This window comes from Notolepis coatsorum (assembly GCF_963971535.1).
Source record: "Notolepis coatsorum genome assembly, chromosome: 4".
NCBI lineage: Eukaryota > Metazoa > Chordata > Actinopteri > Aulopiformes > Paralepididae > Notolepis > Notolepis coatsorum.
This window is the reverse complement of record NC_140168.1, coordinates 81,657,039-81,675,410: the sequence shown is the minus strand read 5'-3', so window position 1 is coordinate 81,675,410 and position 18,372 is coordinate 81,657,039. Positions and strand designations below refer to the sequence as shown.

The 18,372-nt window shown below is 41.9% G+C and overlaps 1 protein-coding gene across 1 annotated transcript; it reads left to right on the top strand.

The window, feature by feature from the left end:
- The first annotated feature begins 2,940 nt into the window (after positions 1-2,940).
- LOC311227757 (uncharacterized protein) lies at positions 2,941-10,940 on the top strand. The gene is made up of 2 exons (XM_084313541.1): positions 2,941-3,163; positions 9,670-10,940. The coding sequence occupies exons 1-2, from the start codon at positions 2,968-2,970 to the stop codon at positions 10,425-10,427; spliced, it is 954 nt and encodes a 317-aa protein (XP_084169667.1). The 5' UTR covers positions 2,941-2,967; the 3' UTR covers positions 10,428-10,940.
- The last annotated feature ends 7,432 nt before the right edge of the window (positions 10,941-18,372 follow it).

The following is an 18,372-nucleotide window of genomic DNA, read 5'->3' as shown; positions in this document are numbered from 1 at the left end:
TACCCTAGAAAAAAATAAATTTTCATATTAAAGCCATGTTGTCATTTTTGTTCACACATTTTTGGAAATATGGTCATATAAGAATTGTATTATTATTTATTTAACAATAGTGTGTTTAACAGCAGGAAAAAAACATGTAATGTTATGATGTATACATATCAGCAGCAATATTTTAATGTAAAATGTACATTAATCAGTATTGATTCCTTAACTTTACAAGTTACAAGTAGATGTACAAGTTACAAATGTACAAGTAGAGTACCATTTAGATTATGGTTGAATAAACATTGATGTCTAACATTGATTCAATATAAAATCAACTAAAATGTGCATGTAGATTACCATTTAGATTATGGTTGAATAAACATTGATGTCTAACATTGATTCAATATAAAATCAACTAAAATGTGCATGTAGATTACCATTTAGATGGTTGAATCAACATTGATATAGTATCAGCTATGGTTGACACCTAACGTTGATTCAACGTGTAAGTCATAGACAGCGATCTATATAATTTAGATGTCAGGCTTCAACATAGATTCAATATTTCTGCTGAACCCTATTTCAACGTTGATTCACTCATTTTTTGCTATCTGGGAGAGACTCAAAAGGAGCTTCTATCCCAGGCCGTCATGATGCTCAATGTGGACTCTATCACTCTATGCGACACTAACCTATCCATTCTACATTCATTGCACACACATCCACGTGCACACACTCACTTTAAACATTCACCTTTAACATTCACTCTAGACACTTTAAACACATTTTAACACTACACTATATTTGATATATTTATTACAAAGATATTTGCACTACCTCTACCTCATTTTTGCATTTTGTATATTTTGTGTTTGGTCTTTATTCTTTTTTACTGAAGCACAATATAAGCTCATATAGAACCAAGTATTTCACTGTAATGTACCTTATATGTGACCAATAAAAACAAAACTTGAAACTTGAAACTTTAGAACTGGCACCAAGCAGAGCATAGACCGCTGGTATACGTGGCAACCCTTCCTTCTGAAGTTAAGATGGTCGTTACGGACACCGGTCACCATCTTTGGGAGAATCACTTAACATCAACATGTATTGAGGAATCACTAAAACTACAAAATGGAGGAAGGGATGAAGAAAAAGAAGGGTGGAGCGAGGTGATGGTGGTGAGAGGTTCTTGTAGCAGCTTTTCACACAGCGTGACTTCCAAGCCATCTTTTAATCCAAACATCCACCCGTCGACACACAGTCAATGGGAACGACCCACTACAAGTGGCGGCTTGCCACAGAATTATTATTATTCTTTTTTAAATAATGATTTATTTCCAATTTTTCCAAATGTTTCACAATAAACATTCAAACTGACAGACGTGCAAATAAAATAAATAATTAGATAAAATAACATACAAAACAAATACACAAACGATTAAGAAATAAAACGATTAAGAAATAAGTCAGTGTGTGTGTATGGGGGGGGGGTCACTGCCATCAACAACAAGACCATTGTAAGAGATCATGTGTACAGTGCAGTGTTGTAGTCGAGTCACTAAATCTCAAGTCCGAGTCGAGTCTCGAGTCCCCAGTGTTCGAGTCCAAGTCCAAATCTGAGTCACCAAAGAAGAGCCCAAGTCGACAAGGTTGAGTCCGCTCCACTCTGGCAGTCAAAAAGCTGACATACAATATAAATAAAAATAGGTCTACATTAAACATAAATAACACAGCGGTCACCATTTCAAAGATAGTTTATTTACTTTGTGACACAATAGCCAAACTAATACACTAACCATCAATATCTTATGCCAAATGAATAGGGCCTATTACAAAAAGAATGAAAATAAATAACTGTATTAATCAATTAACAAGTCCTCATCTGCACCTTCCGAGTCCGAATGCAGTCAATGGTCGAGTCCAAGTCCGAGTCATCAGTGCTCAAGTCCAAGTCGAGTCACGAGTCCTGAAAATCAGTCCAGGACTTGGATTCCAGTACTACAACACTGGTACATGGAGTACAGCAACTGGGTAAATGGCTGCTAAAAATTGTCAGTTTCCCATGGCTGTGGTTTACACCCCTAGAATCTACACTATATCCACATACCAAAGAACACACTCTGGAATATGTGCATGCATACCCACGGAAGTCTGTTACAATAAAAATATATACCATGTCTGTGGACTATCAGTGATAGTCCAAATATTATATTTTTTATTTGTAAATAAAATATTGAATCAGTTGGTATTTGCTTGTTGGTTGTTGACACTAGTGGAACTCACTGTCAGGGACAATCTACCTCAACGGGACCCCCAGAAAAATGGTTTAGATTCACTAGAAGTTAGAGAATATAGACACAAGTCATAGGGTTGGTCACTCTCTTAACTGTTTTCTGCCCACCTACAGTATAGACATGGAATAACTACATCTTATCAAATGGGGGCCTGTGGCCTGGCTAGAACAAAAGGCATGGAGAGGCAGCTTTTTAGCTATTATAGTCCTAGTCTTTGGAAGAGCCTGTCGGATGATCTACGGGTTTCTGAATCTGGACATTTTGAAAATAAATCTTAAGACTCACCTTTTTAGCATTGCTTTTATTCATTTTATTATTACTATTATTATTATGTGTTTGTTTCTTGTCTGAAGCACAATTATTTGCAATTACTGTATGGAATGTGCTAAACAAATAAAGTTTGATTAATTGATATAGTATCAATGTATGTAATGATGCAACACGACAGCATTACATTAGGATCTCTAGCCTCCTAGAGATCATAATACAGGTACCGGCAGACTCCACTCCAGCAGGTGGCGACAAAAATATTTCTGACTGTCCTTTAACGCGCTGCTCCCGACCATAGATATCTATGCTCCCGACGAGTCGACGACGCGTTGTTGATCCGGAAGTAATCGAACAAGCGAAACAAACATCGTGAACCGTGCCGTTTAAATAACGGTGGGATTTCATCGTCTAGGAAATGTCTAAAATAGAAATGTTGAGAGAGCTGATTAAAGAGCGACTAACCTCGGCCGCCGAGGAGATATTTGAGGTCTTTGGGAGGACAATAGTGGAATATGAAGAGGAACTGTGCCGGTCAACGCTGGAGATTGCCCGACAGCGCAGACTGTTGGCCATGTCTCGGAAACCTGAGATAAAGTTAGACAATATAGCCGGTGTGTAAATTCATACGTTTATCCTTTTGTAATCTTATGCTACACGTTTCTTCGAGGACATTTAGCTAGCGCTAGCTGTGTTTTTTTGTTTCCCCCTTAGGACTATTTCCCCAGGCGGCGGTGCCCCAGTGCGCATGTCAGGGGCAACAGGGTTGATTGATTGAAATTGATTGAGCATTGTATTAACAGATTGCAGAATGGGTACAATACAGTACGGCTCAATACACACAATTGTTAAGGGGATGCAGACCAGAGAAAGACGTTTGTCTTGTTTACACCAGGATCCCCTATTTTCAATTCATCATAACATATTATGACATACATGACATACAGGTAGACAGTACTGCTACATCTATACATTTATGACATACCAGATTTTTCAAATACAGTACTGTTTGTGATACAAAAGAGTCTAAAAAAGAGTACATACATTTGACGAAGAAGCTACATTGGAGGAGGTTGGAGGGGAGGGGGGGGGGGGGGGGGGGTAACTGTACATTCGATTATTGACGAAACCTTACTTGGTCCCAAGAAGAGGGTCTTGTGTATTATCGGGTTTAATAGGACATTTATTGTACATTTGAGCGGGTTGCGTTAGGACATTTACAAGGGCCAGTTTCTAATTGCAGCCTCCCGTAGGTGCTCTTTGAGAGCGGTTTTGAAGGTGGGTAGTGATTCACATTACTTTACAGCTGTGGGTAGGGCGTTCCACATTGTTGTGGCATAATTGCGAAAAGTGTTTAGTCCCTTGTTTGAGCCGAATCTGGGTTTAACATGATTTGTGGAGCTCCCTCTGGTGTTGTGGTTGTGGTATTCACTGACCTTTGGGAAGTATTTTGACATGTACATGGGTACCTTAGTGGTGTAGTGTATCTTGTAGACCAGGCCCATTGCAAGTTGCTGTACTCTGTCGTCTACTCTAAGCCATCCTAGGTTGTCAAAGTGGGCAGGGGTGAGGTGGGTTCTAGGAGTAAGGTCAAGCAGTAGTCTGACCAGTTTGTTTTGTGATGTTTGTAATTTTGTTTTTAGCGCCTTTGAGGTGCTTTGGTACCATGATGTGCAAGCATAGTCGTAGTACCCTTGAATGAGTCCTCCTGTCAGAGTCTTCAGGGTATTCTTGTTTACCAGAGAGGAGATCCGGTACAAGAATCTAGTTCGTTGATTGATTTTTAATTTTTTTTTATTACATTGGATGCCATTTTGTCACACAGGAAAGATTTGCCTCTAGGATGGAACCTAGGTATGTAATTTCATCTTTCCTTGTGACAATATTGTCACCCACTGTAACTGAGAAGCCGTCTGTCTTGCTGAGTTTGTTATTTGAACCGAAGAGAATGGACTCTGTTTTACCCAGGTGTAATGATACTAGTTTGTTATCAGCGAGCCAGGTACAGATTTTGCCTAGTTCAGAGCTGAGGTTTTTTTCAACCTGTAACTTGTTCTTGTCAGAGACAGACCAGCAGGGCTGAGTCGTCCGCGAACAGGAACAAGTTGCAGTCACAAGCTGACGACATGTCATTTGCATAAGTTAGGAACAGTAGCAGTCCTGTCCTAGTAATGCTTCCTTGGGTTCCTCGGGGTTGACTGATTATTCGTGCGTGTGAATGACAACATGACACACGCATGCTTGTGTATCCCACGGGGAGACGTTTTCATTACAAGCGTAGATTAGATTAAAAGGTAAATACATTCGATTCAAATGTATTGGCATTATACAGTACAACGAAAATAAGTTTGCATTAACCAGAGTGCAAATGTAACAGTAAAGTGCAGTAGTAATATACAATGTACAGTCGGGTGATAAACTACTGAGTAATAGTATCAGATGTATGTACAAGAAGATGGGACACACCTGGGGCCAGCTTGAGAGGTTGGCTCAGGATCGGGATGCTTGGAGAACCCTTGTTGACGGCCTATGCCCCAAACCGGGTAAAAGGCGTAAGTAAGTAAGTATGTACAGTGGTATAGTATTATGCACAGTGATACAGGTATAAAGACACTGGCCAGCTGTATGTGTAGTACATTTACATTTAGTAATTTAGCTGACACTTTTATCCAAAGCGACTTACAAGTTCTGTACGACAGGTCATCAGGAAGGGTACAACTATCAGCTGAGTAACAATATTCATCAAAGTGTTGCGTGTTACAGTGTAGGTTAGTTTATTAGGACAAGTGCATGACAGTAAGGTTAGTTAGGGTTAGATTTTTTATTTTTATTGATTTTTTATTATTATTTCAGATAATGGTTGAAGAAGTGCGTCTTGAGTCGACGGCGAAAGATTGGACGGGATTCGGCTGTCCTAACTGGGGTGGGGTAGTTAATTCCACCATTGTGGGGCAAGGACTGTGAATAGGCGGCTTCTCTTTGATGACCCTCCCGGAGCTTGGATAGGAGTAGGTCTGAGGCGGCCAGAAGATGCAGAGCGTAGGGGTCTTGAGGGTGTGTAGTTAGAGACCATTGACCGGAGGTAGGCGGGAGCGGTTCCCTTTGCCGCACGGTATGCTAGGTCGAGGGCCTTGAAGCGGATACGTGCAGCAATGGGGAGCCAGTGCAGGTCCCTAAGAAGTGGGGTGACATGGGCCGACTTCGGTAGGTTTGAGATCAGGCGGGCCGCTGCGTTTTGAATGAGTTGAAGAGGCTTGGTGGCAGTGGCCGGGAGGCCAGCTAGCAGTGCGTTGCAGTAGTCAAGGCGGGAGATGACTGTTGATTGGACGAGGAGTTGGGTGGCTTCGTTTGTCAGGAAGGGGCGGATCCTTCTGACGTTGCTCAGGAGGAATCTGCAGGTTCTGGTTGTCGCTGCGATGTGAGCAGAGAAGTTCAACTGGTCGTCGAGGACAACACCAAGGTTCTTGGCGGTCGGGGACGCGGTCACAGCTGCATTCTCGACTGTGATGGAGAGGTCGGTCAGGGGGGAGGATTTGGCCGGCAGCTGGAGCAATTCTGTTTTGCTTAGGTTCAGTTTCAGGTGGTTGGTCGTCATCCAGGCGGAGATGTCGGACAGACAGGCCGAGATCTGCTCAGAGACGTGGATATCTGAGGGAGGGAGGGAAGGAGAGGAAGAGTTGAGTATCATCGGCATAACAATGATATGTGAAGCCATGAGACGTGATAATGTTACCCAGTGATTTAGTGTAGAGGGAAAAGAGAAGGGGTCCTAGGACCGAGCCCTGGGGGACACCCGTCCTCAGGGGGCGGGTGGCCGACAGAGTCCCTCTCCATGACACTTGGTAGGAGCGGTCATTGAGGTATGATGTCAGCCATGTCAGCGCAGATCCAGCCACTCCCATTCCTGCGAGGGCCGCGAGGAGGATCTGATGGTTGACTGTGTCGAAGGCTGCAGATAGATCTAGGAGAATCAGGACAGAGGAGAGGCCTAGGTAGTAAGAGTAGGTAAGGGATATACACAGATAGTTAGTATCTACATGTAACAAGGGTTATATGCAGGCAGGTATGTACAAACAAATGTTGATAACTATGTACTGTATACAGTAATATACAGCATTATTGTACATGCTATCATACAGGCTTATTGGTTATATGCAAAGTATTATATTCAGAAAGATATGTATATATATGCGGTAAATATATAAATGTATATATACAGCACTAATGTACATTATATCTAGGGCTGTCAGTTTATCACGTTAATTAGATTAATTAATTACACAGCAAATTATCGCGTTATGAAAATTAACTAAAAATGTATTACAAAAATAAATATATATATATATATTTAAAAACTTATTTTTATCTCATTCATTCCATAAGAACGTATAATACACATTTACAGACTTTTTTTCTTATATGGTCCATTTGCATGTTCTTGGTATCTGATTCTAGGGACATCGATGGATCTCAGGGAATGTATTCCCAGTGTCAGAAATACTGTGTCTGTTACTAGGCTTGAGTAAATTGTAATGAACCAAATGAGAATATCATTTTTTTTTTTTAAATCTTTGACTGTGAATAACACTATGCTCAAATTGACCAGACCTGAAAAATCTAAGCAAATTAATAGATGGAAGATGATTAAACGGAAGGTTTTGTAGATACAGTACTGAATTCTGCCATCCGGACACATGCAATTTGAAATATGATTATAGAATATAGAATATCAGGCATAAAATGGGTATGCGATTAAAATGTGATTAATTAGATAAATTAATTACAAATCCTGTAATTAATTAGATTAATTTTTTTAATCGCCTGACAGCACTAATTATATCATACAGTTACAGTTATATGGGTCGACTATAATTTGAGGTAGGTAGTTAAAGGTGCTTTGTTGTTGTGTTTTTTGTTGTTAAAATAAGTTGTCTACATGTTAAAATAATATCTCTACATTCTAACAGCCATCACTGAGTGTTTGGTCAGTAACATGGGTCTTCCAGTCCCTCCACCCTGCAGTAAACGGAAAATACATTTCCTGGTATCCCGTTTCCACTTTATCCAATCAGGAGAGCGAACTCCACACTGCAAAAATAAGAAGCAAATCGTTTTAAGCAAATATGAGTTTGAAACAAGTAAACTAATCTGCCAGTGGAGTAAGCAAATTTTACCTGGCAAGATTTACTTGAAATACATAAATATAACTAGGGTTCTCTCTCCTGATTGGATAAAGTGGAAACGGGATACCAGGAAATGTAGCCTATATTCGTACAGTCTGTACAACTTTGAAAATGTTTGAGTGTCGTTGCAGAACTCTCCTCATAGCTGCTGCTTCTGTGTTAGGAGGGAAAACAGCTACGTAGACTGAGAGTCAATTATAACAAAAGGTTTACACTCAATTAATTTCACTGTGAAGTTTATTCTACAAGCCTAAACAGGAAGGTAAAACATTTAACAACACTTTTCATACGTAAAAGATTCAAACAAATCTATTCGGGTACAGCAACTACGGTAGATGTAGTTACTGTTCTCAACATTTTAAGTAGGCCTTAGCCTACATATCATTAACAAACACCTAGACATAAGACAGTGTTATAGACCTGTTCGCTGTTTACAAACATACAGCGTTTGTAATACAGCAACACCAACTGAGTCACGTGACTAAGTTGCCCCCTACCTGCGCGAGCTGCTGCACCAAAATAAGTACAAATGGGGCTCTGGAGAAACCATGGCACTCCCCTGACTAATAGTTGTTTCAAACAAAAACGGCTGGATGTCATTTAGCCAAATCAGCATGGCTGTGAGTGTGAGTCTTTCACCTTTTACACATCTAGCTTTGGCATGGATTGATTGTTTAGATCGCTAGCATGGCTAACAAATGCAAATATATTGTAGTCTGTCCCGTTGTTCTGACCAGGATTACGTTTTTTTCTGTGCGCATATTTGTCATGACGTCGTCGGCGAACAGGTCTATGCTATTTCCTACTTGTTACATAATGTTACAGACCCTGCTACATTTGGTGTAATTATTTTGCCCCGAACCCCTTGGTTCCTGGACTAGTCTCCTGTGGAGCAGTAGTTTGGAGCAGGTCTTTGAGTTTCCTGGACTAGTCTCCTGTGGAGCAGTAGTTTGGAGCAGGTCTTTGAGTTTCCTGGACTAGTCTCCTGTGGAGCAGCAGTTTGGAGCAGGTCTTTGAGTTTCCTGGACTAGTCTCCTGTGGAGCAGTAGTTTGAGCAGGTCTTTGAGTTTCCTGGACGAGTCTCCTGTGGAGCAGTAGTTTGAGCAGGTCTTTGAGTTTCCTGGACTAGTCTCCTGTGGAGCAGTAGTTTGAGCAGGTCTTTGAGTTTCCTGGACTAGTCTCCTGTGGAGCAGTAGTTTGAGCAGGTCTTTGAGTTTCCTGGACTAGTCTCCTGTGGAGCAGTAGTTTGGAGCAGGTCTTTGAGTTTCCTGGACTAGTCTCCTGTGGAGCAGTAGTTTGGAGCAGGTCTTTGAGTTTCCTGGACTAGTCTCCTGTGGAGCAGTAGTTTGGAGCAGGTCTTTGAGTTTCCTGGACTAGTCTCCTGTGGAGCAGTAGTTTGGAGCAGGTCTTTGAGTTTCCTGGACTAGTCTCCTGTGGAGCAGTAGTTTGAGCAGGTCTTTGAGTTTCCTGGACTAGTCTCCTGTGGAGCAGTAGTTTGAGCAGGTCTTTGAGTTTCCTGGACTAGTCTCCTGTGGAGCAGTAGTTTGAGCAGGTCTTTGAGTTTCCTGGCATTTGAAAACAAGGTTCTCACTCAGTGACTCATGCTGCGGCCGCAGGTTGTATAAACAGACCAACTGGGCTGGCACTAGGATTGCTTGATTATGGCAAAAATCATAATTACGGTTATTTTGATTGATATTGAAAATCATGATTATTAAACACTAATTGATTTGAGAACATCCTATGATGACGATGGAATTAGTTTGACCTTTCCTCTGGACCAAAGTCTGCCTTTCTGTCGTCTTCTACAAGTTACCAGACGTTTCAAAATAACTACTAACTAAATAATTAGGATGGGTTAAGTGCAGAGGATGAATTCCTCGTCCATGTAAAAATACTCTGTAATGAAGAGCTTGTTATGTTCTATGTTTTTCCAGTGCTCCCCACCTCACAGGAATGGAGCCCCCACCTGGACGTGGAGCCCCCCCGGGTCAAAGAGGAGGAGGAGGAGGAGGAGCTTCAGGCTGTGGAGGAGGAAGGGGAGGAGGAGGACGATGAGGAGGGAGAGGAGGAGCTCCTTCACGGGCTGGACGAGTACCCGTTCTACCAGATCAAAGAAGAAGGCGACCCTCAACCCGGCACCTCGGCGGAACACGTGCAGGGAGAGGCGGACGGGGAGGACTGCGGCCTGTCGGACGGTCGGCTGACCTCCCCGGACTGTTCCCTGGTCGAAGGTTGGCACGAGGAGGCACTCCCCGAGGGGGAGAGGAGGGCGTACGGCTGCTCCACGTGCGGCATCGACTTCGTCCAGCGGGGGCACTGGGTGCGGCACATGAGGGCCCACATGCTGGGCAAGCTCGACATCAAGTCCTACAAGTGCGACATCTGCGGGAAGAGGCTGACGCGGCTGGACGGCTTCCAGAAGCACATGCGCGTCCACACGGGCGAGAAGCCGTACTGCTGCGGCATCTGCGGCAAGAGGTTCAGCGACAACTCCAACTTCAAGAGACACATGCGCACCCACAGCGCCGAGAAACCGCACCCCTGCGGCGAGTGCACGCAGCGCTTCGATTCGGTGGAAGAGCTGACCGCTCACATGGCCTCGCACAAAGTCTTCACCGCTGGGCCCCCCCCCGCAGAGGGGGAGGATATCGAGCCCGTTTACACAGAGCCATCTGGTAACATGTCCCTTTGAACCGTTTGGAAAACTTTGAAGATCCCCTCCACACATGTTCTTAACACTTCAACACTTGCTGTATATTGAATAACAATTAATTTGCCTTCCCCCACACCGGTTAACTCTCTCTGTTTCCACCTAAACCAGTTTGCCAAAGATTTCTTTCACCCAAAAATACAACACATCTTACACAATCTTGTTATAACTAAGAGAAAAAAACAATTGTTTTTGCGTGTGGAGAGGACCGTTGAAAATAATACAGGTTACATGTAAACCAATATTCTTTTAATGTTAATTGGTTAATGTGGGCACAGTTATCGGCCAATGTTGATTTCAAAACAGGTCTATCACTAATCATTGTATGTCCGATAACATGCGGGCCAGCATCGATAATCTGAGGGCCAGCATCGATAACGTGCGGGCCAGCATCGATAACCTGAGGGCCAGTATCGATAATCCGAGGGCCAGTATCGATAATCTGAGGGCCAGCATCGATAACCTGAGGGCCAGCATCGATAATCTGAGGGCCAGCATCGATAACGTGCGGGCCAGCATCGATAACCTGAGGGCCAGCATCGATAACATGCGGGCCAGCATCGATAACCTGAGGGCCAGCATCGATAACCTGAGGGCCAGCATCGATAACGTGCGGGCCAGCATCGATAACCTGAGGGCCAGCATCGATAACCTGAGGGCCAGCATCGATAACCTGAGGGCCAGCATCGATAACCTGAGGGCCAGCATCGATAACCTGAGGGCCAGCATCGATAACCTGAGGGCCAGCATCGATAACGTGCGGGCCAGCATCGATAACGTGCGGGCCAGCATTGTGCTATATTTCACTGTACTATTTTGGGTCTTTTAACGAAAGATCAACGATTTTCCTCCACATATAATGTTCTTAAAAACAGAAAAAAGCATAGACTTGAATTTCTTGACAGGTCTTGAATTTCAGTATAATCGATTTTGACGTTCTAATTCCTAAAGGGGATGTCAGGTGATGTCATTCCAGCTTCCGCTCTGCTGCTCATCTTTATGCTTCCATTGTGTCAGAAAACCAAACCACTGGTGTAAAGTGAGTTCTAGTGAAAGATTGACAGTAGGCTCCGGGTCAACAGCAGAACGTGACCTGAAGGTAGAAGAACCCACGCACACACGGAGGCATGACTAATAATAATAATAATTTAATTATCTTTTCCCCCCTTCTTTTTCCATGTTTTTCTCCCATCCCAATGTTAGTCGTTATGCTAATTCACAATCCCCTTCCTGGTCGTTGCGCACTCTACCCCCTACCGTCGGTCTGGGAGGGCTGAGACTATCACATGCTTCCTCCGACACATGTGTAGCCAGCCCACCGCTTCTTTTCACCTGGCAGCGCGGACTCTCACTGAGAGTGTAACGTGTGGAAGGTCACACTACCTCTCCTAGATCCTTCCCTTGCTGTGCAGGCTCCCCGACCGAACTGTAGGAGTCGCCGTTTACAACGACCAGGACCCACCCTCGCCGGGTTTCCCACCCGCTGACACTGCCAATTGTGTTAGTATGGACGGTCGGCCAAGCCGGAGGCACCACAGCTGGATTCGATCCCACTGTCTGTGTGGTGGTAGACAGACGCTTAGTCCGCTGCGCTACCCGGCCGCACCTAAGAGGGAGGTTTTCTGATCATAGGTTTCACAGCTATTGAATTGGACTTGAATTGGAATCATCTCAGATTGGGCTCCCTGGCACAACGTCTCATCACACAGGGTCCATGCTGATCGTGTATCAGCTCGGGGTCCTTCACATTGAAATGGTTTTAGACCCCCAATAAAAATTCTAAAGAAAAAAGATTAATTTTTTCCTTTTTAATCAATTGACCTACCAATCAAATAAAATAAAGTAAGTGCTTTTTAGACCAGCGGTTCCAGTTAAAGGGAGTGACATGACTCCCAGGTTTATGACAAATCAAGACTAGGCTGCTTAAAAAAAACATGAACTGTCCCTTTATGGGACAAATAATTAGATTATTCTGCCTTTGTTCATATTTATTTGATCTCTGTGTACGGTAGACCAATGGTTCTCAAAGTGGGGGTCCGGGGACCACCAGGGGCCCTCGAGAGGGTTCCAGTTTTGTCCCCGGAGAAATGGGGAATAGTTTAATTTCACTACTATTTTATTCACTAGAAGTTAGCATTACTAACTGCTATTAGTATTAGTATCACATTACTACTGTTGTAGACGACGCCATGGACCAGTGGACCAGCAACAATAGAGGGCTTTCACGGAATGTTTACAATGACTATTTGTCCTCCATATTGGAAGAAACGGTTGCTATGTGTCAATACATGAGAAATAAATGAGCTTCTAGACGAGTCACAGTAGAACAGTAATATGCTTTTCTAGTGTTTTACCTACTGTACATTACCACTGCTCAGAAGGCGGGTGTTTTCTTTCAAAAAACGGTTACCAATGGTTACAGGCGGCCATGTTGGAAGAAAGAACTACCCACACATTCCGTGCGAGGCCTCTGTTGGAATAACGGTCGAACTTTGTAAGTTGTTTTTTAGTGTGACCACAACAAATTCATGTATATTCACTGTATTTGATGAATAAAGTGTTTATGATTGTAACAAGCCTCCTGTGGTGTTTGTGGAAGATTCTGTGTTTTTCAACGAAATGCGGATATCGTCTAGCCATGGTGGGACAATAACCCATATGCCTCTTCAGTTGTGAATATGATTTAACCACAAACCCTTCAGGATGAGATTTGTACATATCTATTTATGTTGGCATGGAATAGGCTCTAGTCTGCACCACCACACCTTCATGTGAGGAAAGTACTGGGTAAAAAAACAAAATGTAGCATTTTAATATGGCAATAATTAAATTAATATATGGAAAATGTAACATTGAATTTCCATGTCGTAATTTTCATTTGTGGTTGGCAACTAATTGTAATCTGTTTTTCTATTGATCTATCATATTCATACTATAAACTCGTACAAAACACTGCTCACTGGAACCAGCCGTAGATCCCACATCACACCCAGTCTCACATCCCTTCACTGGTAAGGTATAGGATTGACTTCAAAATACTTCTCATCACATACAAGGTGATGATCTCGCCCCCTCGTATTTCACTGAATTCTTGCAACCTTATTCCACCTCTAAGCCACTCAGATTCTCCAACCAAGGTCTCCTGTTTATACCCAGCTCCCTCTGCAAATCCAAGGTGATTGCGTTAACCTTCTGTATTGTCGCAGTGAAAGGGTTAATGCTGTTAGGGCCCCGCCCCTCTGGAACTCCCTCACCCTCTGTTAGATTAGCAGGCTTATAAAAAAAGAAAAACATCTATACCTGTAATGTGTTTATTCTCTTGCATTTAGCTGTTTTTGTACTCTTGTGTTATGTGATGCACTATTAATAATAATAATAACTGGACTTTGAAGAAGTCTTTATTCGTCATGCAGTGACACACGCATGTGATGGGCGGCACACACACATGCAATTGTTTTTTGGGTCGCCGATGCGCTTGACCCATCCCGTCGTCCTTCCCCCCCAAGGGCAGCCGGGAGCAGATAGGGGCTGCGGCGTGGGGCCGCGCCTCAGGGACCAATCCAAGTGCTCCTGTCCATCTTCGTCAGGGACGCGACAGCGTTAGCGATCTGTTGTGCATGTTTTTCCATTGGGTTTATCTTATCGGGAGGGGAAACCCTTGCGATCACAGGGATAACATGCAAACTCCACACAGAAAGGCCCGGGAGATACCGCACCTGGGTACCTGGCAACGTGGAAACCTGGTCCCCAAGCGGGAATCGAACCCTGGACCTTCTAGCTGTGAGGCGACAGTGTTAACCACTACACCACCGTGCCATTCTGTGTTATGTGAAGCACTTTGCAACATTGTTGAAAAAGGTGCTATATAAATAAAAACGTACTTACTTCTGTTCTATAAAGTGTTAAGAGTGATGCACTGCTCTGTTGTTAAGTTAAGAGCGACGCACAGCTCTGTTCTATAAGGTAATTTAGAACTGAACTTTGTAAAGAAACTCAAAGTATTAAGAGCGATGCACTGCTCTGTTGTTCTATTAATTGTTATGAGCGATGCACTGCTCTGTTGTAAATGTTATTGTATATTATTATTGAATAATTTTATCACACTTTTTTACTCTGTATTCTATTTTATTATTTTTATTACTGCCTATTTTTAAACTGAATCAAACTGCACTTTTTTACTCCGTCTATTCTATTTTATTATTTTGATTACTGCCTATTTTTAAACTGAATGAAACCGTAAACAGAGAGGCCTATTGTGATGTTAGATCCTAATGTGAAAAACTGTGATTTACCTTACCTTGCTACCTCTTATCTTTTTTATGCTCACTTATGCCTGTATTTTCTTTTACTGCCGTGAAGCACTCTGTATGAAAAGAGCTATACAAATAATGTCTTATTATATTATTATTTATTACTGGTCTGTGGTAGTTACAGTAGGTACATAATGTGTGTGATGTAAGGATGCTAGAGCTCTGTTGTCCTGTAGAGAGCAGTAGATACCAACGAATAACCACATGGCTCTGTGGCCCAGCATTTACAGAACGCCCCTTGAGAGTGATGTTGTGACGAACAAATACCCCATTCATACAGGCTGAATTCAAATAGCAAAGGCTGTATTTCAGGGGCGTTTTTAGGGTTAGAAAACATTGGGCCCCCCCCCCCCGTTTTTTTCTTTTTTTTTTACACACAGAAATACGCAATTTTAAAGTAATTAGAGACGAATACTGAAGAACTAGATTAGAGTTTTTTAAAGTGAATCACAAAATAAAAACACAGTTAAGAATCATACACATAAGCAAATAAACATTATGTACAAAAGAAATAAACAGTTAATCTCTAGTCTTTACAGTTTTCTTCAATTGCATAAACACTCAAATCAAAAGTATTACACAATTATCAAAACCTTACACTCAAGGAGCAAAACATAGGCCCAGATTTGCACCCCTATAAGCACAAAGTCAGCCTCACACCTTTTGCAAAACAATACACACAGTGATTTGCAAAACACTAAACACACTTGCATTACATTACACATAGAATGTCAAATTACCACACATATGAGCCAATTGGTTAAACACTGCACAAACACACCATTGCTCAATTGTAGATACACCAATCAGGTTTAAGCACTATAAAAATGCAGCAGGTGAGTTCACCTGTCTTCAACCAAAATGGAAGGAGAGTGAAGTACTGTACACAGAGAACGTGAAAATATACAATACATTCACCAAACACTACACAAGACAACCAATGATGCAGACTGATGAAAATATAAATTTTCTCTCCATATACCCAAATCAGTCAACATGTCAACATGGAGAATCACAACAAAAAAATCTCTTGCCAGATCCAGCTAGGCAAAGAGATAATGTCTAGTATTTTCTGTACTCTATTTAAATTGTTTCTATTTTTGTTTTACTGTAATTTTAACCTGTACTGGATACAGTATTTTATGTTTGTCTGATATTTGCTGAGCTTACTGTGTTATGCACACTGTAGTAGCATGAAAACTGGGACATGTTTTGTTGTGATTCTCCATGTTGAAATGTTGACTGATTTGGTTATATGGAGAGAACATTTATATTTTCATCAGTCTGCATCATTGATTTGGGTATATGGAGATAAATAAATTATATTTTCATCAGTCTACAGCATTGGTCTTGTGTAGTGTTTGGTGAATTCATTGTATATTTGCACATTCTCTGTGTACTTCACTTACAGTACTCTAATCACTGAGAAGTAGAATTGCTAAATGTGTTTTAGGTTAAGCACAGCAGTGTGTAACTGGTTCAAACAGAATTACACATGTGGTAACAAAATGTAGTTTTTATAAATTAGTGTATAGTTTGTGTTTAATTTAGCAAAGGATCTGAGGTGTTCTGATAATTGTGTGTGTGGTTGTGCTAGTTGTGTGTAGTGTTTTGAAACACCGGGCCCTGTTTTCAAAATCATGCTTAAGCAATCGAAAAAATTATATAAATAATGTTTCAGTCTTCTCGTAAAAAAAATATTAGATTTTGGGGTCTTTTCCTGCCTTTGGTCCGCTTTGCATTCACATCTCAAATCAACCGCAGCAGGGTTCACTTGCAAGAGTGAATGAGCTTTCACACCACCCCAAACCAACCGGACTATCCGAGGAAATGAACCAGGTGTTATGGTTTGAAACCGACCCCAGTAGCACAACACAAGACAGGTATTAGAGTAAGCCAAAACAGGGCAATATTTATTATATAACAAAAAGCGGCACAGTCCCTTTAAGGGAGAACACAAAAAACACATGAGTCCATGAAATATGAAAACTGCGGCACTGTGCCTTTAACAGGCGAACAGGCTAAGGGACTAGGGCAGGGGTCAGCAACCTTTAGTATCAAAAGAGCCACTTTTCCCCCGTCCCACAAAATAAAATGCTCAGGGAGCCGCACAACCTATTTACCCTTAAAATGAAGATAACACAGTGTATAACGTTTTATATATCCCCAAGCATACCCCACATTTAGCATAAAATGCCTGACAATTGCATACCCAAAGTAATTTGCGATTTATTATACTTTATACTAGGGATGTCCGATATTATCGGCCGACCGATATTATCGGCCGATATCGGCAGTAAAATGTGATATCGGAAAATATCGGTATCGGTTTAAAAAAAAACAAAAAACAATAACAATATTTGTTATATATATATCCAGTGAAATTATTACCTGAAATTATTCCGTTTTTTGGGGTGGGAAACCCTGCATATATCGGTATCGGTTGATATCGGTTGATATCGGTATCGGAAATTAAGAGTTGGACAATATCGGAATATCGGTATCGGTAAAAAAGCCAATATCGAGCATCCCTACTTTATACTTATAGCACACAGTTTGTTGCATTAATGGGATTATAAAGCAACAAAAAGAAACATTTTGACTTTTTAATTGCTGTTTTTACCTGTTATAACAAAGGAAAACCTCAAACTCTTATGAAGAGGAGAAAAAATACTGGCTGTGTAGACCTATTTTTTTATAAAACACAGAAGAGGAGACAAAACACTGGTGTCTGTAGACCGACTTTGAAATAAAACCCTGAACTATTCAGGTATATTTGAGTCCTTCCCTTATTTGTGGAACATTTATCAAATAAAAAGTAGTCCACTTTGAAAAAAGACTACCATGTGTAGACCTACTTTTAAATAAAACACAGAAAAGAAGAAAAAACACTGACATCTGTAGACCGACTTTGAAATAAAACCCTGAACTATGCAGCTCAATTAGAGTCCTTCCCTTATTTGTGGAAAATCTATAAAATTAAAAGTAAATTTTTCGTTGTTCGCAAATTTCGCACCACATATCAGGCATACAGGCAAGCCTTTTGTTGACTAAATATCTTAGTTGATGAAATATTTTTTCATTTCAGTGTCACAGTATGACATCGATCTCCAAAATAAGAGAAAAAATTTTTTTTTTGGGGGGCCAGGGAGCCGCAACTGATTGGCTAAAGAGCCGCATGCGGCCTCGAGGCCGCAGGTTGCCGACCCCATGGACTAGGGGCACTGGAGAGGGGGACAGGGACAGAGGCCCGGAGAGGCGGGCTGGAGACAGGGACAGAGGTCCAGGGACAGGCGAATCCTCACACCAGGGTTAGATTAAAGCTTATTATAGTTTATCACAGTATCATGAGCATGTCTTTGTCAGTGGACACTGGACATGGGTATGGATGGCTCCAGGTGCTGCTGCGTTAAAGTGCACATCTTCAATACCTATTTGTACTATTTAAAAGCACAGTGCAGGACACACTCAAAGGTTATCGCACCTCAGAGATTGCAGTGGACATGTATGACAGGACAAAGGCCATATGTAATGGCCTTGGGATTGAGGAACATACTACCAGCCAAAGGAGGAAGCAGAAAAGGATGGATGAGTATGTAGTTGAGTCATCTTGTGGC